The 25,662-nt window shown below is 31.7% G+C and overlaps 1 protein-coding gene and 1 pseudogene across 3 annotated transcripts; both read right to left on the bottom strand.

Moving 5' to 3' along the window:
* Nucleotides 1-1,644: 1,644 nt before the first annotated feature.
* LOC142616712 (premnaspirodiene oxygenase-like) lies at nucleotides 1,645-3,800 on the bottom strand (annotated as a pseudogene).
* A 2,696-nt stretch (nucleotides 3,801-6,496) lies between these two features.
* LOC142617703 (melianol synthase CYP71BQ5-like) lies at nucleotides 6,497-14,877 on the bottom strand. Of its 3 annotated transcripts, none has more exons than XM_075790656.1 (3): nucleotides 12,384-14,877; nucleotides 8,099-9,408; nucleotides 6,497-7,243 (listed from the first exon to the last, which is right to left on the bottom strand). In XM_075790656.1, exons 2-3 carry the CDS (start codon nucleotides 9,014-9,016, stop codon nucleotides 6,626-6,628), a joined length of 1,536 nt encoding a protein of 511 aa, XP_075646771.1. In that variant the 5' UTR covers nucleotides 9,017-9,408; nucleotides 12,384-14,877; the 3' UTR covers nucleotides 6,497-6,625. The 3 variants fall into 3 exon arrangements, with proteins under 3 accessions (XP_075646771.1, XP_075646772.1, XP_075646770.1); XM_075790657.1 differs by lacking the exon at nucleotides 12,384-14,877 and having other exon boundaries at nucleotides 8,099-8,944; nucleotides 9,357-12,351; XM_075790655.1 differs by lacking the exon at nucleotides 12,384-14,877 and having other exon boundaries at nucleotides 8,099-12,350.
* Nucleotides 14,878-25,662: the final 10,785 nt, after the last annotated feature.

Below are 25,662 nucleotides of genomic sequence, written 5' to 3'. Positions count from 1 at the left end.
TGAGTGAATGCTCTAATTAGTGTTCTTTTATCTAATCTTAAAGTTCCAATTATATCAAAAATAGATATCATAATCTTAAAAATTAATGATAAAAATAATTTTAGAGTATGAAAATTCATAAGAAATAAGCTTGGGAAATATTAGGAAATTAAATTTTGTAATTTGTAGGCTACATTGTAGGACTCAAAGCTATCATAATTCATAACCCACCCCCCACCCACCCAAAAAAAAAAAGGTGATCGTGAAAATGACATTTCCTCATCCTTTTGAACATATAAAGAATGCATAGAATTTTGAAACAAAATTATTTTCTTTTGAAAATTTGGACACCCTATAGCGACTATCACTGCGCGGCGGATAGAAGCGCCGGGAAAAAAAGCGCTGGGATAGGAATTTTGACCCTATCCCAGCGTTTTCTGGGGCTGTCCCAGCGGTTTTGAAAACGCTGGGATAGCCCCATTTTTTTGTAGTGTGAGTTCTAGTTTGACTTCTTTTGGAAATAAAATATAATGATAAGATATGGCGTTTTAATGTACAAAAATTCTTCAAAGCCTTCTTTTTACGAATTTTTCCAAATATTTTTTTATCATCCTTTTTAAGTTTATGATATCAGTGTATGGTATTATTGGGACCACATTAGTTAAAGAAAAACGATTTCTAAGAGTTAAATTTAGGGTTTTAAGAAGTAGGGGAAAACCATAGATATCTTTCTTCCTCTAAATGGACTTTTGGCCAAAGAAAGGACAGGGATTTGGAGAGAGGAGAAAACTTTCAAACGATTTTTTTTTTTATAACTATTTTGTGATTTCCCTTTAGTATATTAGCGAATTTTTTGAAGTTGAAATTTGTGTTGTGGTTTCTGGAGTTCTCAAGAAAAATTATCTCTTTTAATTTACTTAATTTATTGTCGTGTTGTAATTTTATTAGGGATTGATAAGAAAATTTCAAATTCCAATTCTATTCATGATTATTATTCACCATATAATTCAATTTCTTACATGTTTGATATTAGGTCTTATTTAATGTTTATGCAATTATGTATAATTTAGTTTAGAGATAATGATTTCCCATTGTTTTAATTTGTGCATTTGTATGTTTCAAATTATTCAATGCGTGTGTTCCTTGCATGCATATTTCAAATTAAAAATAGCACACTGTAGATTTAGGGTTCATAGGGTTTTTGGAATTCTGTCTGAATATATGCGTATACATGTGTGTATAGTGCTTAAATATATAACATGGATAGTTGTATTCACATCTTCTTTGAATCTTAGCGCCACTTTCTTAGTTGTGTGCACTCGGGTCTCAATTTTTCATTGGGGCAAATCAAAACTTGAAAATAATTGAACTTGAATAAACTTCGGACTTCCCCATAATTATTTCATTCAACAAATACATTATTTAAATAGGACACTCTAGATATATACCAACACTCCCTATAATATATAAACAACTTAAAGATCAATACTTCTTGAAAATATGTTACACACCAAACATAATAACAACTTTAGCTAACTAATAACGCTCAGCTCGTTATTTAATTTAAATAACCTAAATATTTAAAGTACAATTAACCACCTTATCACTTTATCTTCAAATGTCTCCCACATAATATATTTGCTGCCCTATCTTCAATGTGTGTCATTAAGAAGATGTGTCAAAAGGAGTCGCTATTAGGTACAAATCATTTCTTCTTCTACAGAATAATCCAAAAGTCTCAGACATGTCAAGTTCTTTTGGTTTGTTCTCATTAGGGAGTTTCCATTTAAAGTGATATAACAACTGAGAAAGAACAAGTTAAAATACTTGCGAGAGAAAATAATATGCCTGGACATACCCTCCTACCACCTCCAAATGGAATGAATTCAAAGTTGGACCCTTTAAAATCAATAAGAGAAACTTGGAACCTTTCTGGGCGAAAGCAATCAGCATCAATCCAATATTCAGTATCTCTCCCTATCGCCCATGCATTAATGATTACTTTGGTGTTGTTTGGTATCTCATATCCATTAATTTCACATTTTTCTCTTGATTCTCTTTTGATCAAGGCACCAAGAGGGTGTAATTGCAAAGTTTCTTTTACGACTAATTTCAAGTAATCTAGCTTTTGAATGTTTGCCTCATCAAAACTTCTCCAACCTTCAAGGATTTGTCGCACTTCGGCTTGTGCCTTCTTCATTACTCTTGGATTTGTTGCTGTAGTCTCAGTTCCTGCAGCGAAGACCTCCTAAAAAATTATGTGTTAAATTACAATCACGTTGTGTGTTTACATGAATTTTCCTTCAAAATTCCAATTTCAGTGTGACTTTGATGTTGATTATTGTTACGTGTACATGAAATTTATGTCAAGAGAAAAATTGTTTGTGCCAATACACAATCATGTCTATTTGGCTTACAACTTAAAATTAAAGGTCTACTACTCAAAAAATAGTGTCGAAATACATGAAAACATGTATGATGTACCTTTACTCGTTCACCACTTTTGTTTATGGAGCTAAAAAATCCTTGTAAAAATATTTGTATAAAGCCAATTGAACCGAGTCACCCCGGTGTAGGAAAACCGCACAAATGAAAACCGGAGAACCAACCTCTTGTGGTTATAATCAGAGCCAGCGAAGGGATAACCGATCCCTACGGTGTGTGAGCACCTTAGTATAAAGATGCTTAGTTACTAACAGAGAAGAAGGACAAATAATAATAAAGCAACAAAAGAAATGCTGGTTATAAAGTTTCTTTAATATCTTCATTCCTCTTTTCGAGTGTATTTTAAAAATACTTAGTATTTTTAAAAAAAAAATAATTGCTTGATTTATTTTTTAATTTTTTTTAATTTTTTTTGACATACCAGAGTGATTGCTTTGATGTTTGATGTGGTTATTTGTGATATTTAATTCAAGGTCGCTTGTTTCCTGAAGTTTCAGAATCACATCAATCATATCATCATGATTGCTTTCTTCACATTTTCTGGCTAAAGTGGCACTTCTTTTCTTCTTATGATCGTTGATTATATCATTGAGAGTGTTGTCTGTTTTTCTGTGCATTTTCAACAATGCGGGCTTGGTTCCTAAAAGGAAGCCAAGGAACTTTAGTGAAGGGAACAAATCAGGCACATCAAATCCTCCACTGCGATTAAATGTTTCCTGGATTAGTGATATGAGTTCTTTTTCATATTTGCACTTCTTCCCAATGACTTCCCTGACAGTTATACGATTTGTCAACGATTTTCTCAGTGAAATTGATTGCAAGTCCCTCAGCCTCGGATGATGAAATGAATTCAATAAGATTCCACACCTCTTCTTCTCTTATTGTTCTAAATGACTGAACACGCATGGGCCTTAGGAGCTCCATGCCGCAAATCTTTCGCATTTGTCTCCAATATCACCATAGGGACTAAAGACCATACTTGAATTATCATAGCACATAACTTCAATGGCAAGAACAGTTGGCCGATTTGTCAAAGCAGCATCATAAGTCTTCATCACCTATTTGTCTACTTTTGGTGATGAAATTATTATAGCCAGGATCTCACCTAGGTGTAGTTGTATAATACGTCCATATTTCATGGCTAAATCTCTCAAAGATCGATGCGGTAGAGAGAACAAGTTGGTGCAAATTCCCTATAAAAGGCAGTTTCCATGGCCCTGGTGGCAACTTATGGCTTTGGCCTTTGGCTTTGGTCTTTTAGACTCTTTTTTTTAACGCACAAAGAAATCAATTTGAATATAGTAATTCAGGATGAAGTTGTTCTTTTAAAACACATTCAATATAAAATATCTTTTGGTTGAAACCATTTTTGGCATATATCTATCGTTTTTTTAATCTTTGAAGAACAAAGTCCTAGCAGATAAATACAATTCTCAATCATTTCTTTTCCATATATAAATGTAAGGTCCATATTGGTCCCTTTTAATCATCGGGCCCGTTTCAATTATTGCAGAAGTACCACTGTATCAATCAACTTATATACCTTTAACAAAATCTTGAAGGAATTTGGTTATAAATAAGAATGAAAAATAGTATTATTATAAATAAAAATAAATGATTTTTTTTTAGTCAAGAAGGTATAAATCACTTGAAATCATTGCATACATGACTCGAACGCAACATATGTTTAAAATTAACTATATTTCAACATCATATTAACTCTAGTAAATCTTAATCTCTAGAGAAAAGAAAAAATTGTCTTATAAAACGGTTTTATAAGATATTTCTCTCGTAATATATATTACAAGAGAGATATCTTATGAGATATCTTCTCAAGAGGGGGCCTCTGACGTAAGGATCAATTAAATTGTGAAGTGTGCAAGTTTGAGGTGTCATCTACTCAATAATTTGCATTGTAAAGGTTAGTGTAAGGATTTATTTTTATAATTATTATTAATACTATTTGTGAGTCAAGGAAGCACTGAAATCATGTCTCACATCCCCAAGTAATGATTTTAGGTGAAATCATGATTTCAAGTGCTAATTTCATTGGAGCCACTATTTCCACTATCCTTTCAATCATAAATAATTCCCAACTTGGAACAAATTATTAATGGTTCAATATTCTTGCCCGAAGTCTCATCATATGAGAGAGAGAGAGAGAGAGAGAGAGAAAATCAAATAAGAGTTCAATTTTTTTTTAGTCAATTGTCGCATCCATGTGGGATGAGGTATTTAAACCTTAGACGTCTTTATCTGATACACTAAAAAATTGTTAATTAAGCTACAAAACTCTTGACATTCAAAACCTTGGTTTTTTTTTTTCATTGTATAACCATTTCTCTCTTCTTTTATATAAATATTGAGTAGTGGAATTTATTAAATAAACTAGACCATTTTCCTTATAGAAACCATTCCAAAAGTACAAGCTGGAATATAAGAAGTATTAAAAGAAGAAAAATCATACACAAAGTAAAAATGAGGTACAGTTCTTTAATTATATTATATATATTAGGTTTTTCAATTAAATTCAAAGATGTAGTTGCATTAAGTTCAATTATTTTTGAAAAAAAATATCATTATTTGTGGTTTTATTGGTCCAAGCAATCATGAAAAAATGAATATTAGTCCTTACAGAAAATTGTGCAAACCAAATCCATTCAGACAAATTAGGGATAGACAATAATACAAATGAGAAAAAAAAAATATTCCATTGCTTCTCTGAAAAAAAAAATATACAATTGCTCTCCAAAAATAAGAGGTGCTACGTCCACAACATTTTCACAGCAAATCTTAGGTGATTAGTTGTTATTGGTTCAAATTCAAATCCAACACTAAAGTTACTTTTTTGCCTCGACAATAACAATCAGTAATAACCTGTCACTTAAGATTTATTGTAAAAATGTTGTGAAAATGTTATGCACATATCATTTCTCCTCCAAAAATTTACTTAAAAGCCATTATAGCCAATCAAGGGAAACTGTAGATGAAGCAAAGCCCGGGAGCAAAGCTCGTAGTGGAGCCAATGAACCCAAGGGCTAGGGCACATTGAGAGTTTCTTTCTCAAGGGAGAGAGCATTTCCAAAAATTCAGCTTCTAAATATTTCTCTATTCCACTCTTAATTTGATTGTACTTATTTGTGTAATATTCAATAATTTGTTGAATTACAACATTTATTATGATTTAATGAAACTGCCAATGCAACTCACAATATCATGAAGTTGTGTTGTAAAAGTGATTTCATCTCACGGTTGAGCCATTTTCAACAAACAACAAATTTTCCTATGCTCCTTATGCATTATTAGGACATTGAAGCCATTTGAATAATTATCAATAACAATGATAAAATAAAGGAGTAAGCCAAAATACTTAGTGGACTGAACTGCATATCATGTACCCCAAGATGCGCATCACAACTTTTCAAAAGAGGTAGCTATAACCAAACATGTTAAATGAAGGGAAAAAAAAAAGTGTAATAAGAATAATTCTTAAGTACTCTTTGAATACAATGACATGATGCTCCTTACTCTCACATTCACCATAGCTCCCATTAATTGAATGGTGAGATCCACCGTGAATATAAAAGGAGTGACCAGCACATTACCATACTCCCGAAATACCTAATAATTTTCCCTAAACTCATGTTGCATTATAGGGCATGAGAATTGCATCTATCAACTAATAAAGAGATGGTAGCAGGTGGAATTTGAGTAACCTGATATTTTGTGAGAGGCATGAGGATAACCTAATCAGATATGAGTTGGGAGAATTCAAAACTGATTCAAATTTTGGGTTATTGTTTAAAATCAGATTTACATGAATTAATGTATAATTTTTCTATGAAGATGCCCAGTCATATTTTATAATTGCAAGGTTCTAGTGGGTCTTGCAATCATGTCTTACCTCCTTATCAGCTCAACTTTGGCTTTTTTTAGAGTGGGGCAAAAGCCACAGTCCTGTTTACAGGATCAGGGAGACAGGACGGAAGCCATGTCATAATTGACACGAGAACTACAGTGTTTCAAATGCCAAAGATCAAGAACAATTATACTATCAAACTAAAATACTATATATCCAAACTTAGTTTTATTCACACAAGTAAGAGAATTGGTACCTTATAAATACATGCAATCATCTGTAACAAGGGGTATTACTTATTTACATCCCTATTATTCACTGTCCTTTGTTATTCACAGTCTTTCAATTAAAAAGAGAAGCCCAAGGAGTGGCAATTACATACAAATCATTCCTTCTCCTACAGGTTAATCCCAAAGACTCAGAGATGTCAAGCTCTTCAAGTTTGATGTCATTGGGGAGTTTCCAATTGAAGTGAAATAGTAATTGAGAAAGAAAAAGTTCAACAATTGCAAGAGCAAATGACATGCCTGGACATATTCTCCTACCACCTCCAAATGGAATGAATTCAAAGTTTGTCCCTTTCAAATCAATAGAGGAACCATGGAATCTCTCTGGCCAAAAACAATCAGCATCAATCCAATATTCAGGATCTCTTCCTATAGCCCATATATTTATGATTACTTTTGTGTTGCTTGGTATCTCATACCCATTAATTTCACATTTTTCTCTTGATTCTCTTGGAACCAAGGCACCAGGAGGATGTAGTCGTAGTGTTTCTTTCACAACTAATTTCAAGTAATCTAGTTTATGAATGTCTGTCTCATCAAGATTCCTTCTCCCTTGAAGAACTTGTCGCACCTCGGCTTGTGCCTTCTTCATCACTCTAGGGTTTCTCAATAATTCTGACATTGCCCATTCTATTGTGGATGCTGAAGTCTCACTCGCTCCAGTGAAGATGTCCTGAAAAGTAACTCCATTTGCAATCACAGTGTATACATTTTTAATATTAAGCAGAATAAGCTGGCTTGATAATTACTCAGAGCATGTTTTTCATAGTATCTTACACATTTTTCTTCCAAATTCTTAAAGATGTTGATTTTTTTTACGCACATGAAATTAATGTCTAGAGATAAATTGTTTATGACACACAAAATCCTTCACTGTATTTGGCTCAAATAGTCCGCTCTAAAAACTACATTCTGGTATATAAAAAATAGATAAATAAATAAAAAACCAATTACAAAGCACCAAAGGATGTCAGCCCATCTCATTCTATGGGTTGAAGAATTTCAAGGGGAATATATATGAGATGTGAGGCGCTATTGCAAGCAGAAGTCACGGCTGAATGGATCTCACTTAGTTTATCCGTAAAGTCTCTTATCATCAACTTGAATTCAAATCCCGCATACATAAAAACCAATCAATATTTTGACTGATACCATAGGAGGTTCATATCTTCTCTCTCTCTCTCTCTCTCTCTCTCAAACACACACACACAACGTTTTTTGCTGCCAAAGCTATGGGCCAAGCTATTAAGTAAAAGTATAGTTGTATTGTCTAACAATTTCACTTTAAAATATTGTAAATAAGCATATAAACTAAATAAACTAAAGAGAAAAATCAAAGAAAACAAGAACATGTCTTAGTCTATATGCAGTAAAACAATAAATCCGATAACCTTTATATAACGGTTTTTTTTTCCCTTTTGCCTAAAGAATATTGTTATTGACGTTGCTCATTTAATAATTAAGAAGAAGAAGAGAAACAAAAACAAGTAGAAAAGGGAAAATAAATTGATGGATCTTATTTGCATACCTGAGTAACAGCTTTGATGTGATTGCTTGTGACACTAAATTCAAGCTCACCCATCTCCTGAAGTTTGAGAAGCACATCAACTAGATCATCGTCACCGTCATCATCACCTGGACCTGGTTCATGTTTATTGGTTGAATTGGCAAGTCTTTTCATCTTATGCTCATTCACTATATCGTCAAGAATCTTGTCTAAGTTTTGTTGTATTTTCTCCAACGCAGACTTCATACCAGTAAGGAAGCCAAGGAACTTTAGTGAAGGGAACAAATCAGGTAAGTCAAAACCTCCACTTAGAGTAAACGTTTCCTGGATTAATGATATGAATTCTTTTTCATATTTGCACTTCTTCCCAATGGCTGCCCTGGAAGCTATACAATATGTTGAGGAGAAGATCTTCTCACTGAGATTGATTGGAACTCCCGCTGACAAGGAAATGGATTCAACCAGATTATTCACCTCTTCTTCTCTAATTCTTCTAAATGACTGGACACGCTTGGCACTCAGGAGCTTTGAGACACAAATCTTTCGCATTTGTCTCCAATAATCACCATAGGGAGCAAAGACAATACCTGAATTACCATAGGACATAGCTTCTATGGCAAGAACACTTGGCCGATTTGCCAAAGCAGTATCATGCGTCTTCAGCACTTCTTCAACTACTTTTGGTGATGAAATGATTATAGCTAAGACCTCACCCAGCTGCAGTTGCATAATAGGTCCATATTTCTTGGCTAAGTCTCTCAAAGATCGATGTGGTAGAGAGAAAAATAGCTGGTGCAAATTCCCAATAAGAGGCAGTTTCCATGGCCCTGGTGGCAACTTATGGCTTTGGCCTTTGGCTTTAGATCTCTTCCAGTAAATAATCAGAATAAACAAGAAGAAGAGCCAAGTAAAAAGAGGAAAGGGGGGAACTTGAAGCATTGGGAACAAGTACAGAAACTCTTATTTTAAGGCAAAGGTTTTGTATTCATGGGACCATAAGAAACAATAAACAATAATACAGCAAAGATTTGAAAAAGAACAATATACTGCATCTTGGTTTTTAACATTTGTGGAGGTTAAACATGCTAGTGGTTTTAGCTTTATAATTAACACTCTGTTGATTCTGTATCAAATCTTGATTCATTGCTATTTGAGGTATGACTTTTTCCTTTTATTTTTTAAAGGTCCAATTTTGTGGTAAAATAAGTTTTAATCAGAATTATTGGTGCTAGAGGCCAAATTGAACAGCTTTATTTTAGCTATTATGCATGTCACTTACATCAACTGCCGTCTTTTCCTCCTGTTTTAATCTGTTCATCTATTGCAGGTGCCTATCATATTTTCAAAGGGATCAAAAGGGATAACTCGGTATGCAAATTGTATATATTTACAACTTGAGAATCTAATAAATTATGATTGAAGGAACATTATTTCCATATTATTTTACTAGTAAAACAAATTTTATTTTATATCAATCACAACAGATCAACTGTGAAAAAATCTGTGCTCCTAGATCATATATATATGTGTGTGTGTGAACAAAGAAATTTTTGCTCTCCATATAAGGGAAGTACTTTCCAACTATTAAAGTACGACCACTCCTTTTATGTCCACTTTTTAAAGCAATTTTATGTAACAGTTGATTTTATGTATATGACAATTGACCATCCAATAATAGTTCAAGCCTTGTTGCCTTGTTGCCAACAAGTTCTGGCACCACATTTCTCTCATGTCCTCACTTTATTCAGCAATTTAATGTTTCAGTTGATTTCTCACAATTGAACAGCCAATAAGACTATAATCCTTGTGGGTGCACGCCCCCACAAGATTGAAAAGTTTTAAACTGTACATATAACTATATGATAGAAGATCTTAATATCTGGACCACAAAAACTTGTACTAAGCCATTTCATAAATAAAAATTGACAGAAAGAATGAAAGAACACAAAAAATAAATGGGTAAATTACATTAACACTTTGGAGGTATGGTGAAATTGAATGTGAAAAACCCAACCTTTCAGATATAACATTGTCCCCACAGATTCTCAAATTAATTAACATTTTCCCCCTTTATCCAATTAAGTTAAACTGTGTTAAAACTTGAGATGGTTCCACAGAGCGAATGAGCCATACTATCATAGGCTTACAACATCAATGGTAACTGAGTTTCATCAGCAAGTACATGTGGAGGTTTAAAAGATAATGGTTGGGGATTTGGCTTCGGTAAACTGATTTTCTTCTCATTTTCTTACTTTGTAACTAGGAATTTAATTGTTGTAATTTTCTATCTTAAATTGTAACCAGAGAAAGGAGCAATGTAATTTTCTGTTTTCACCATTATTGAGGAAATGTAAATATGAATTTCAATTTTAATAAGATATAATTTCATTTGAGTTTTGATTAGAATAAATCAAGTGGCAACTCCATTGTACATCCCTCTAGAGGATGAACATTGTTAGTTAAGTCTTCATTATGTCCAAAAAATTCAGTCCCCTCATGTCATGGTTCTCACATTACTACTTAACCTATTATAGCATTTTTGCCGGCAGCCAAAGTTAAATTTCTTTTAGTGTGTATTTTGAAAAATCATCAATGAAGGCTATAAATTATTTATTTCTTCCATGAGTTAATATTCATTCAAACTTTAGTAATGAGCAAAATGCATGTGGATGTTTAGCAAAAAAAAAAAAGCAGAATACTTGAGGACTACAAATTTTGTAGACCCAAAATGCACATTACCCACAATGTTCAGGTGGGGGGTGGCTATAATCTCCAACCCAATAAAATAAAAACTAAGAAAAAAAAAAGAGAAGAGGAAAGTGAGGTGGCAAATGAAATAATATATTATAGGTTGTATTTTGCTAAGAGATAGTGTTCAATATTATGCTAGAATTCTTACTAGAAAAAGTAAGATTGTTTAATGAAATTCTTTTAGGTTGTGTCACCAGTTTTTGGCATAGATATTATACAGTAAATAATTTTAAGTAAAAAAGTTGCACACAAAATATACAATTTATGTAGATGATATAATTAGAAAATCAAATTATCTTTTTTATCTATATATACAAGATAGAGAATTCTACTCTAACCTAATCAATGTGTATATGTGTGTGTGAAGCTTCCTCCTGGAGACGTGAACCTTGGCCCTTACCCTCCACACTCCACAAACACTTATACTTATGAAGTGACCATTGCGCCAAGGGTGCGAAATGATATCAAATTATCGTAAAACTTAAAAGCTCAAATAATCAGATTTTAAAATGACTTTTTTTCCAAGAAAAATCAACTATTTCTAAAAAATTAGCTTCTTTTTAATGAAATAATTCAATATAAAAAAAAAATGGGCAGCAACAATTTCTCTATACTTTTTCACACATTATAACTAACAATTCAACCGTTTCCCCAAATTCTCCACAATTTTCCAAAATTTAATTTTTGGTTATGATGCATAGCTTGCAAGGTTGTTAGAATCAGGATCCTAAAATAAATCAGTGAATGGATCTCACATATCAAATCATAAGTGAAAAAGAAAACATTTGGAAGTGATTATGAATCTTGAATAATTATTATAATTCTTAAATTGTCTATGAAAAGACATAATTTCAAATCAATATAGTGTAGTTGTACACCCTATATCCCTACATATATAATAACTAAAGGGATGCCTTATTTTTCAACACAATTTATCTAAACAGCTGATGGCAACAACACAATCTATCAACAATCAGTAAGATACTAAGATATCAATCCAAAAGAAATTAACACAACTCAAGGTAGCAACCCAAACAACTAATGCTTATATCTACAAAGAAAAAACCCAACTCATTGATAGAGCAAATGAGCAATGACAGCCCACGTTCTGAAAAAAAAAATTATAAAAAATTTAAAAAAAAAAATTGTGTTCATACTTATTTTGGCTGTTTGGTAACAAAATAAGTATGAAAACAATTTTTTTTTTTTTTAACTTTATATATTAAATGAGTAAGCATCTACCCATTTAGCATATCTTAACATTATAAGAATATGAATCAGCAAGCATACACCCATGTAGCATATCTAACATTATATGAATATGAATCAGCAAGCATATACCCATTAAGCATAATTTCTACAGCGTGAAATGTGAACCCATTAACACAGTCAATCAGTTTCACCAAAATAGAACGTGGGAGACTGGAAGCAAGTCAAGCAAAGAGAAATAACCAATGCCGAAATATAAAAATACCCATTACTTAAAAACACACCCAGACCAAAAAAGCCTAAACAAAAAAAAGGTAAAGAGAGAGAGAGAGAGAAAAATACATACCGAAGAATGGAAGTGGATTTGCAACAACTAGCTGGTGTTGGAAGCGTTTTCCTTATCTCTAAAAAACTACCCTCCTTTTTTTTTTTTCTTTTTCTTTTTTTTTTTCTTTTTTTGTTAACTTAAGCCTAAGAGTCAAGCACTTTTAATATTGGCCCCTGTGAAATAGGCCCAAAATGGTAATAAAACAATATGGGCCTGGACTTTTTAGTTTTAGAATAATATGGGACTGGACTTATTCTACTTTCATGAAGAGCCGCTGGCCATGATAAACTTACTAGAGATCTTGCATATGCAATGGAAGAGCATTCACGTTAACTTATGCAAAAAAGTTTATGTTTATTTTACTTTAATAACCTATATTTTCTATTTTATACAGCCATGTTTAAAAAATACTATCATCATATTATTTATTCTAAATTCTATTTCATTGAAATATTAATTTTTTTTTTAATTATTTATCTTTCTTAATATAAAACAATCACTACCCACTATCTTCTTTTATTTTTCAAGATATGTGATGAGTGAATAAAAACCTAAATATAAAATAAAAGCATCAATGTAAATTTACATAGAAACTGTAATTGTGGATGAATTTTACATAATTATACATAGACTAATGTGGGAGGTTTTGGGGGTTGACTGGGCAAAATGTGGGTCTTATTCTATTTTACAAAGACTGATGTAATTGCTTGATATGCAAAACGGATTAGAATTTGCTGACCAACCTGGCCCAAAAAATACCCAACCTGAATTTCTTGAAACAAAGCAAAAACAGGTTGACGATTAACTCGACCTTTTTTTTGGTGGGTCAACGACCTGTGACCCAAACCAAATTTTTTATTTTTTTGGTAAACAAATAATAAAATGAAGATAATATTGGTTTAATTAAGACGTTTACATAATTACATGCAATAGATTAATGGTTAAGACATTCTGTAATGAGAAAAAAAATTTATATATTAAATATCAAAGTACATGCCAAGATAATCTGATTACAATAGAGTTAAAAACATATATTTAAAATTATAGACATATATGAGAAACATTCATAAGTGTGAAAAGAATGAAGCCAAAATATCAATAAAGTTAGCATAAATTATGAATGCTTAGGCCTATTTTTTTACAATTAATATCCAAATAAACGACTTTTTAAAATAAATTATGATATTTCCTAGAGTGTGTGTTGCTTAACAATGACATGATATTCATAAAAGAAGTCATGTATAAATTAGTAAACAATCAAATCTTAATGTATATTCTCAAATTAAAATAGATTGTCAACCACAATTGATAATAGATTATAAAATTAGTTTTATGATTGTAAATTTGTTATATGTTTCTATTCTTTGTCAAATTAGTTATCCCATAAGGCATTTGTAATTTTTTTTAATGTTTTAAGATATTGATATTGTGTAAAAATGAAACTTATGTATTTGTTTTACTTATCTTTTGTGCTGTTTTGTTTTGGTTAGTAATGTTGGAATTTGTATATTTTTAAAATTATTTAAAAAGTATTAATGTTTTTAGCTAAGCTCATTCTTGATATGAGTGGTGGATTCAAAATAATGCATTTTACGTCAAGTAATTTGCTGTGTGATTTTCCAAATGGAAAATGAATTTTTTTTTTCTTTTAAAAAAATTTCATGCGAAAAATAAGGACAAACCCAACCCAACCTGCAACCTGATGGACCCAACCTGTTTTTAACCTATATAAAATAACCCATTTTTGACTTGTAACTTGATTGACCCAACCTAAGCCCAACTCAACCCACCCATTTGCCATCTCTAGTAAATGCTCTAAATGAGAAACCATTACATATTTTAGAAATGTGTTATTTTAAAAAATAAGTATAAGCTAATATCAGGTATAATTTAAATAATATAATTGTGATTGTTTTTAATTGTATCTGTGCACATGGACAGCGAGTTATTATTGAATGTGGGGGGCAGTGCCCCCAAATTTAAAAAAAAAATAGTATATATATAATATATAATTTTTAGCAATTTATTTCAATAAAATTACACTTTGTCCCCTCATCAACATTATTGATATTTTTAAAAGTTATATAAAAAAATATTATTCCAACAACAAAAATTAAGCCCAAACAACACCCCAAAACAAACGCAAGCAAAAAAAAAAAAATCAAAACCAATTCTAACTAAAGATTTAACTAGCCTAGGAGTAGGAAACACCTAATTTACAGCAAGACACAAGGGAAAAAGAAGGCAATTTTTAAGCCATTCAAAAAAAAAAAAAAGGAAAAACTAACTTACAACAAAACGCAGAGGAGTTTAGAAGCGGCACTGCAGGTCTACAGCAGAATAGCAGAAGCAGAGGTTTCGCTCTCATATTGAATCCTTGTTTGATTAACTTAGATTTAATCATATATTGACAGTGTTGTGAATTGTGAAGAAAACTAAAAGAGAGCAGGGACGGAGAGACATAGAAGAGACTAGAAGAAACTAGAGAGAAAGAGTCAAAGAGAGAGGTAAAATTATGACCCTATCTCTGTCCTTCTCCTTTAATAAAGCACAAAATTTATATTGTTATATAAATTAAAAAGTTGTCATCTCTTGTGACTAATAAACACAACACGTCAACTCCTATGCCCACAACCCTATGATGTTGTATGCATTTTATTGTAGTTTTGTCTATTAGTTTAGTGTCTTTTAAAACATTAATGAGAATTTTTTTTTAGGTAAATAATTAAAGAGATTATTTGCAACTTTATAATTTATTGGTTAGTTGTTGAATGCTTGTGTGCATAGTGTTTGTCTATTGTGTGTAATGATCGTAGAATATTAAGTTATTAACCATATAGTGGCCATGAGTTACACACTAATAATAATAATAAAAGAAGTTTTTTAGGGAGAAATTTGCCATTGGACATGATTTTAGTAACAATTTAATTAGTTGGCATGTTTTTAAAATATTTTAGCAAATTAGTATCTCGAGCCTTAAAGGCTCAAGTTCGAAGCTAATGTATATAAATATTCCATGTGAGTTCCATAGATCATGGGTACCAAGGAGAAGATCTGAAAATGAAGATCTGAAAAAGGAGATCAAGAAGAAGAAGATGAAGAACCCAAAAGATGAAGAAGAAGAAGACAAACCCATACCCTTACACACAAACCTAGATTTTCTTCAGCAGGAGAGCCTCGAGTTTCACATCAAATTTTTTTTCTTCCAAATCAAATTGCCATCACTTGCAACTCTAAACTTAAAGACCCGAGTTCCTTCACTAAAATTGAGTTTCAGATCCTTGAAATGTTAGTTTGCAAAATAGTATTACAAACTTGACAACTAACTTAATTATTCCAAAAATAATGTTAAATGGCAAACTTTTCCCGTTTTTAGATTGTATTTCCTTTTATCTTCCCTAAACATTCATTCGATTTATTACTAACATATGAAGTCATATATCTTGAAACGTCGTTACTTAAGCTTTGTTTATGTTGTATTTTAATTAACAAATGGTCAGATTATTTGACTTTCATATACACTAACATGACTTTTGTATAATTGTTTTTAACCAATAACTTATTTATATTAAAAAAAAACTGAGTGCTCTTATCAAATATACTGTGACTGTTCATAATATGTATTCATGGAAAAGTCTCCTTTTGAAATAACTCACAATTGAAAAAAAAAAAATTCTCATTTTGCGCCACGTGTCTTATTTAATTTTTAATTTTATGTTAAGTTAATTATTGATTATAAAAATTGAAAAGTCCAAATATAATTAGATTCTAAATTGAATTTCAATTGGTGTCTAATTTTTTGTCACGTGTTTATCTAAGTTTTTAATTTTTGTGACAAGTAAATTATTAGGTGCAAAAACCGAAGAAATTAAAACCAATAAAATTCTAAATCATATATATATATATATATATATAGAGAGAGAGAGAGAGAGAGAGAGAGAGAGAGAGAGTTGGGTTCAAGTTACACTTAGTATAATTTTGAGCAATGTTACATCACTCAATATTTTTTAATTGGATGAGAATTTTGACACATACACCGTTAGATTACATTATCTTCATATATTTTCTATGCTTGCAAACATTCAAGGTGATTAAAGATTAATAGTCATATCATCAATTAATTGTTTAAATTCAAGTTTTTGTAATTTAAAATAATACATAAAAGATGAGTTTATAGATCTAATGGTAAATAGCATCCAATTGGCATAAATGTTAAGAGCATATAGAATATATAATTCAACGGTGAGATTTTCAAAATATGAATTCTATAATAAGTTATTGAATGGTATATCATTGTTTAGAGTTACAATGATATATATATATATATATATATATTCAAATGATCGTGCATTAGACTAGGTAATTGTAAGTGCACAATTGCACCTGGACCCAAAGAAAATTATGGGCTCAGGCCCAATGAGCCTCAAACAATGAAATTTGTAGAATGTGAGCTTGAAATCTAGACCAAAGGTACTGAGAACTTGATAACAGGTTTTGGCGTGCAAACACTTGTAAATAACAAATGATAATTGTAAAAAGTCCTCCTCGGACGTAAGCTGAGGACTACCTCCGTATTATTTCTCTTTCTTTCTTAAAGATTACAATTCTTAATTTCTTTCTTTTTTTCAGCCTCCGTCTTCTTTGGCCTTCACCCCCCTTAAATACTTCTTTTCCTGATACTTTATCCACGTGTTGCTCAAACCCCCTCTAGATATTTCTTTTCTTAGTGCCTTTGAATAATGACCAGAAGTTTCAGTTCTACTGTTCAGGGGTCATTTCCCCATTAATGCGGCCAGGGAGGTAGGTGCAGAGTCTTTAATGTGGAGGTGGCAGCCTTTGCTCTTGGTATTTTTCTAACACCGGTGTATCTAGAAGATTTAGGGTTTCCCCCTTTTAATCAACAGTCTTTCCAGAATTCTGCCTTGACCTTCGTAGTGAATCTCCGAGTTCTCTTGAATCTGTCTGAGGAGAAACTCACCCTCGGCTGTATCCTCGGACCCTCGGCTGTATCCTCGGACCCTCGGCGTATGGGCCGATTCGCAGTACTAACAAATCCTTAGCTCAAGAGCAGTTCGGCTCTCCTTGCTAGAGCCCAAAGGCCCAAATGCCTACTTGGGTCCTTTACTCCCCACAGTAATAATTATCGTTTATTTTTTGAAATATTATAATTATGTTCATGTATAACATATACTATAAAGTGTTGAGTAAATTAAGTGCATAACAAGTTCATCACCGTGCTATTGGACCTTTGTTTTTTGCAGTGCAATCCATGGATCGAGGGGAATGAATACCAAACACCTTCCTTTCTTTGTAACTTAGCTTCTGAGTTCAAATCTCTAGGTTGAAAATCATTTCCTTATCATGTTTGCTTTAGTTTCTAGATTATAACCAGAAATAAAGCCATGTAATTTTCTACCTTGAAGATTTAACAAGGATTGAAAAGATAAAAACTTTGTAATTTTTTATATTCTTAGATTGTACCTAGAACTAAAGTCATGTATTCTTATTCTCTTTTAATCCAATGATGTACTTTAATATCGTATTTTTTTTAAATATATATATATATATATATATATGTAGATTTAGATATGGTTTTCTTATTTTTCCCTTAATAAAATAAGTAGTGAATCTACAAACACACACACACACAACACACAACTGGAGATTTCCAAGACCAATACGCTTTATACCAACATTTAGTAATAAAAAGGGGATCCCCACAAATATAACCATATATTATTTGCTTTTATAATTATATTTTTGCTTATTATTTTTACTATAATTATAAGAATAGAAGCAAGATGCGTTTGATTTTGATAGGGTCTTAGGGGAAGTGAGATTTATGGAATATCAAACAAAGTCCTTGTTAACCTTAACCATCAAAATTCCCTTACCTTGGATGCTTCACTTTATTTAGTGTGTTTTCCCTTACCTTGGATGCTTCACTTTATTTAGTGTGTTTCTCTTGAACAATTGACTACGATATATAGTTTGGAGAAAATGGGCTTTTACCCTTTTTTTTTTTTAATATTCAACAAAATGCCCTCTATCTGAAACTATTTAGAGAAATGTCTTTGTTTTGAAACTCAATTTTTGGACAATCGAGTTATAGCGAACTGAAAATTTTATTAAAAAAAATGGAATTCGAGTTCCAGAAAAAAAAAATAAATAAAATAAATAAAATCTAAGTCCACGTTCACTATAACTCGATATTCCAAAAATCGAGTTATACATTTGAAACTCGATTTTTAAAAAATCGAGTTTCAAAACAGAGTCATTTTCCTAATTAGTTTCAAACATGGGGCATTTTACTAGAAAGTTTATGAGAAAGGGGGTAAAAGCGGCCTATATAGTTTTACTTTAAAAGAAAATTGACTATGATAATGTTGGAAAAGAACGGTTTTATCTTCCAAGTTCCAAGTTTGCCTTGATTTTCTTTCTGTGTTAAGAGTCTCGATATATAATAAAGGATCATGTGAGATCAATATGATGTTTATTATTAAAATTATAATTATCTTGCATAAGAAGCGTTAACTACATCTACACTACAACCAAGTCTACCCATATGCTTCGCACGTAAATTCTTTATAATAATAAAAATTGAGGCATGCAAGTAGTGATTAAAGCCATTTAGAATAACTTACATTATAGTTTCTCAATATATATAACATTATATTAATTTGAATCAGCAAGTATATACCCATTTAGCATATCTATGATTATATCCACACACACAAAAAAAAAAAGATTATATGAATATGAGTTAGCAAGCATATACCCATTTAGCATAATTTACGTAGTGTGAAATTTGAACCTATTTACACAATCAATCAATTTCACCAAATGGAAGACTGAAAGCAAGTCAAGCAAAGAGAAATAAACAATGCCAATATAGAAGATGCGAAATATAAACACCCATTACTTTAAAATACACCCAGGCCAAAAAGCTTAAAGAAAAAAAAAAGAAAAAAAAAAAAAAAGTGAAAGAGAGAAACACATTTTGAAGGAAAGTGGATTTGCAAAGCTTATTAGTTGGAGTTGGAAGAGTTTTCCCTTCTCGTCTCTTTTATTTGGAATTTTGGGGTTATTAAAAAAAGAAAATGCTAACGGATGCCCTTAGGGCATTGATTAACAATCTATTTAAAGAAATTTTTTATAGGAAAAGAAAAAAAATTGACAGTTTTTTTCATTTCCCACAAAAATAGTGTCAAAACTTTCTTAAAACGGATCGTTAACTATTGCCTTAAAGGCACTCATTAACATGACCCAATAAAAAATAGCTAAGCACCGATTTGGGCCAGTTCTTTTTTTACTTAAAACCATCCCCCTCCCCCATAGATGATAATAATAATAATAATAATAATAATAATAATAATAATAATAATAATAATAAACTCTTGCCTAAGTGCCCAACACTTTTAAGATTAGCCCCAGTGAAATTAGCCTCATCACACATGCTTTACACCTGCGATGAGGCTTTTTTTTTTAGTGGTCCTATTTTATAGAAAAAAAAAACTATGTTTTTTTTTATTTTATATACATATAATTTTTATTTTGAAAATCTAATTTATAAGTGAATAAAACAATTTGAAAATTAACAAGAGATTAGTCCTATTTTTTAGGCAATATTTTAGTGGGAGTTAGAGTTACATTTTTACCGAATTGTCCTTTAGTTTTGTCTCTACTTAAACATAGGGATGTAGGGGTATTTTTTAACTAAAAAATGAGAAATCCAAGCAGAGAAAGCCCCTTAAATAATAGTATAGATAACATATGCTTAGGATCGAGGATCCTTTGAACTAACTTTTTTTTGGGTTGAAACGATTTATCCATAGCCTATGATCCTATCAATCCCAACCAATTGTACCAATCTTACCTCCAATTCTGCATGCTTAGCGATCCTACTCTTTTTGGAATAGTAGGATCCTAAAGATCCAAATTGCGATTCTAACAATTATCACCAATTGAATGTTGGGAGGTGCATGGCACCTTGAAGTCTAGCCCATATAGGGCTTGTGTTGAGCTTGCCATGCAAGCATTGAAGGAATCCTATTCAATTAGAAATAGGAGTATGTATTGCACAAGAAGTCCAAGACTACCATTCTTAATGTAATAAATCATATTTAATAACCAAAAATGAAACCATAAATCATATTTAACAACCAAAATTATAGAACAAAATAAAAAACTTACCAGTAATGTTTGCGGAGAGAATCTGCTCTGGAAAAAAAAAAAAGTATTAAGGATGAAACTCAGATTGTGCGAAGGGTTTAGTTGAGTTGAATCCACCATCAAAAACGAATTAGTGAGAGGGTAAAGGGGAAGATTTGTGTTTAGATGAGAACGAAAAGAGAGAGGAGGAATTATCGAATGGTTAGGAAGGAAGAGAAGTTGTGAGAAGAGAGAGTTTCCTTTTTCTTTTTCTTTTTTAATCAAGTTTTAGTTATAGAAGAAGTATTATCTAGTTTTGTTTCAAGTGACAGAGAAATTTATTCCGATTTTGTAGTATAATTAGAAATTTTTTTTTTTTTATTTAAGTAATGCTGAAGTGGAAAATTGTGGGAGTTTCAGAGGCTTCGATTATATATATATATATATATATATATATATAGAGAGAGAGAGAGAGAGAGAGAGAGAGAGAGAGAGAGAGAGAGAGAGAGAGAGAGATTAGGAATAGGTTGGTTTCATGATACAGAGAGATTGTAAAGTGAAACACAAATTTGAAGCCGATTGAAAGAAAAAGAATAGTGCTTTGTATGGCACTGAGTGAAAAAAAAAAAAAAAAAAAAAAAAATTCTTTTGCTCTAGACACACAAGGAAGATAAATTGGGGTTTACTCTAGGACAATTATTTGGGTGCTACAACCATAAAGAGTTGAAGTATTCAGAGTGGAAGATCTTGCTACTGGGTTTTTGTGGTGACGTATTTATTCTTAGAGGTATTATTGTATTTTTCCCAATTTATTGTAAACTTAAGTTTTGGGTACAACTTGAATGTTGTAATCTTTATTTTATCATAACGGATTGAGTGGATTTGCCCCGTGGTTTTTCCCTCTACATTGGAGGGTTTCCCATGTAATTTCTTAGTATTCTTGTTGGTACTTTTGTTTTATTGCTTCCATAGATTTCTATTTTCTCTATTGCTTAAGTTATATTTAATTTAATTCACACATAGACTAAGATTTATCCCAACATTGAAAACCCAAGTAAACAATCCCAACACGGTTCAACAAAAATCCAAATCAACCAAACCTTAGATCAATTGACAACAACCCATAACAACCACCACAATAATTGTTGGTTAAAATAAAAATAAACACGTATCCTATTATCATCATCAATATCAAGAATCATAGGCAACCATCCAATTTGCTATTGAGAACCTACAATGCCCAAAAATCCATGACATCGAGTCAAATCCGCCCCCCCCCCCCATCCACGCTACCCAAAATCCATTCAGATTATAATACTTCAGATTGTATGGGTTTGATTGGACCGTATAAATTTAGGGATGGCAATTGTGGCCAGACCCGCGGGTACCTAGTCCGATTCGATCCTAATGGGTTGAATTTTACCCGGCTCGATAAAGAATAGGGTCGGGTATGAATTTTTTATATAAAAAATCCGAACCCGGACCCGGACCTGATTACTCTGAAATTACAAAAAACCCTTATATATATATATATATATATATATATATATATATATATATATATATATATAAACAAACCCTAACCCACTCACATTTCAGAATTCAGCTCACGCCTCACTGCCCTCTACCTCACAGCCACACACGCCTTAATTCATGCCTCACGGCCTTAGCTCACGCCTCACCCTCACAGCCACAGCCGCCTCACTCACTCTCAGTCTCACACCTCACACAGTCACACTTTCAAATACCGCTACCCAAGCATTTGAAATCCGGCCCAAGCTCTCTGCCTCTCACCACCGTCTTCAGCTATGGCGTACACATAGACCTTTTGCGAGTTCTCACTACAGCTTTTGGTTGTTGATGGTTGCAAGGAAACATCTTTCTCTGCTTTGTTCATTTATTTATTTTATTGTTTTGCTATTGGGTTGAGGATCTTGTATTTAGAGCATTTTAGTTGATTGCCATTTGTTTTGGTTTTTAGGTAGTTTCTATTTTTTGGGTTTTGCAAAAGAATCCCATTATTCCATTCCATTTTGGTTAGTAATGAACAGTCTATAATGAGGAAAACCATTTCATTCTTTTCTGGGTTGCTTTGAATCTTTTGATTGTCCATTGATGATTCAGCTCTATCTTATAGATTTCCCAACTTTGATGTCTTCTTCTATTTGCTAATGTGAATATTGGGCCCTAAAGTGGCTGGCTGGGCAGTGCCCGCGAGGCCCGCAAAGCCCGGTGGGGCGGGTTTGGGCCTTGGAAAAAAATCTGTTTAATAAATGGTCCGAGTCCAGGCCGCAGGTCCTGGCTCGCAGGTTGGATACAGGTATGAAAAAACCTGCCCCGAACCCAACCCGTTGCTATTCCTACGTATAATTGTGTATTATGCTATTTATGTTGAGTTTCATGTCATGTATTTATTAAGTAAATCATGACTATACAAGTTATTACTGAAAAACATTAATTATAGCTTGACTAGTTCTTTTGAGGTATTACATAGGTTAACCTAACTAATCCTTCCATGAATTATGACACAAATAGCCACCCATGTCATTACTAGCCATCAACAAAGTCCAACATATTACCAATATATCCTTCAAACCCTAGATATATAAACTTAATAGTTGTTGTGGTTTATTTTTTTTGACATATTATAATTAATTATTTGTGATATTGAGATATGTTTTAGTTTTAAATGATTATTTGTGATGCAGTTACTTGTTAGTTCTAAATTCTATCTTAAAAATATTTATTTGTTTGGTTTTTCATAATTCTTATCAATTTGGTTAATACTAATTTTTTTTATTTTTCTTGTTGATAAAATTTGGTAAAACAGGTTTACACGACTGACTCATTTATAAATGAGTTGTGTTAGGGTTGAGAAATCCTGACCCGTTTAATAAATATGTCGAGTTAGAGTTGACTCATATAGTCTAATACTCATGAGTCGACACGACACAAACCCGACATGCAAACACAAATTGCCACCCCTAATCGAGAATCCATACCTAAAGATGTCTAAAAACACAATCCTAGTGCTTCGACAAGTATGAATGTGGCTTCATCCATTTTTAAGTAAAAATGAGAAGCATGACAATGCATAATGAGAATTCTCAGCTTTGCCTATAAAATAGGGTTAATGAACAACTCAAAAAATGTAAAATAAATTGTATTTCCTAGAAAACTTTAAAAAAAAAATGCTAAGATGCCATACAAGGGCTAAAGCCACAATTATAAAGAACAAGACAAGAAATGCAAAATAGATTCTTATGCCTAGAAAGAAAAAATAAAATAAAATGTTTGATACAGAGCTGCCAAAACAAGGGCTAAAGCTACATGACAAATTACATTTCAGAGCATTAGAGTTTAGACCAAGGAAGTCAATACCGTATCGAAGGTTGTACCGATTTGGCCACCGGTACGATATATTTCGGATCTCGGTCAATACCAGTGTACTGTTTCGGGTTTACCGCTATTTTATATATACACACACACACACACACACACACACACACACACACACCAAAATCTCTAGAACTATGTTTATAAGCATATAATATTTCACTTATATTATGGTAAATATAAAAGTTTATCATAAAACATTACCTCAATTCAGAACAAATTATTCATAGTTTTAGATTTTAGTATCAATTAAAAGAAAAAAAAAAACACAATATAAAAAATAAAAAGCTTAGTTGTTCATTGCATACTAAGAAAACAAATAATACTAATAAGTTAATATAAATAAGTTACCATTATGCTCTTACAAAAATTCAAAAATTACAAAACTATAAAAAAATATATATATATATATAAAAAAAGCTTTTTTCTGTACCGGCCAGTATTACCCGAAATTGGTCAGTATGGTCGGTACGCGGCCAGTACGGCCGGTATTTTTTTCGGTACAAAATAAAAGTGTACTGGTACCGGTGCACTGGTCGGTACGATATCAACCACCCTGGTTTAGACTTGCGTCTATCAACTGTTACGTATTAGACAATTCAAACCTGATATTGGTTTAGGATTTTGTTATCTAGAATTAGATTTACATTAATTAATATATAACTTTACCAAAAGTCAAAAGATGCCCAAACATATTCTAATGCTGTGTATTAGTCTAATTTGGGAAAAATTGTCATTTATCTCTAATTTACAAACTATATATATAGAGAGAAAAATGCTCCTATTTTGAAACTATTTAGTAAAATATTCATATTTTTTAAACTCGATTTTAACTAAATTGAGTTACAAATGGAACTCGACATTAACAATGTCGAGTTCTATGCATATTTTGCCACTTAAATATTTTTGAAATTTTAAGTAATACTCTACATTGCTACTGCCAAATTCCACTTAAAAATATACACATAATTCAATTTGGAGGATATCGAATTTCACATATAATTCAATTTTGTTAAAATCAAGTTTAAAAAATATGGACATTTTACTAAATAATTTCAAAATAGAGGCATTTCGTTGCATAGTTTGTAAATTAGGGACAAATACCCATTTTCCCTATCTATGTTGTTGATTTCGTACCATACCCATGGATATTTTTCTCATACCAATATGGATTTCTTTGTGCATACAAGGAAAAGGAAAATGATTCTAACATAAAAGTATACTGCAAATTTCACTCAAAAGTTATAGTAACTTTTAAGAGATGATAAAATAAATTATATTATATACAATACACTCTTTTAAGCAATAAAATCTTGTCTTTAAAATAAATAAATAAAGGCAATAGAATCTGGTTTGGTACAGAAAGTACCTTGAAATGATTCAAATACCTTATTTTACTAACTTAACGTGAATGAACCAAACGAAATAGCTTGATTCGGCCGATAAATTCATATCAGCTAATACAATATTTTTATTTATTTATTTTCCCTTCGCCGACATCACCCACAACCCACTTCTTTCGCATTGTTAGTCAGCCTTCACCCCACCACCCACTGGACGCATGTGGAAAAGCTCATATCAAATAATTATGATTATATTTGTGGATAATTCCTCAAACATATTTATTCATACAAAATAATTTTTTGGGTTTAATAGTGAACAATATGATTATTTTTGGAGAGAAACTGTTTTTCTAATCAAATTACAGAGTATATTAATTTAACATATTCATATCTAAGTATTTTCTATG

This window comes from Castanea sativa, chromosome 11, assembly GCF_040712315.1.
Source record: "Castanea sativa cultivar Marrone di Chiusa Pesio chromosome 11, ASM4071231v1".
Lineage (NCBI taxonomy): Eukaryota > Viridiplantae > Streptophyta > Magnoliopsida > Fagales > Fagaceae > Castanea > Castanea sativa.
Note: the sequence above shows the minus strand (reverse complement) of the source record. Positions and strands in the feature narration are given on the sequence as shown.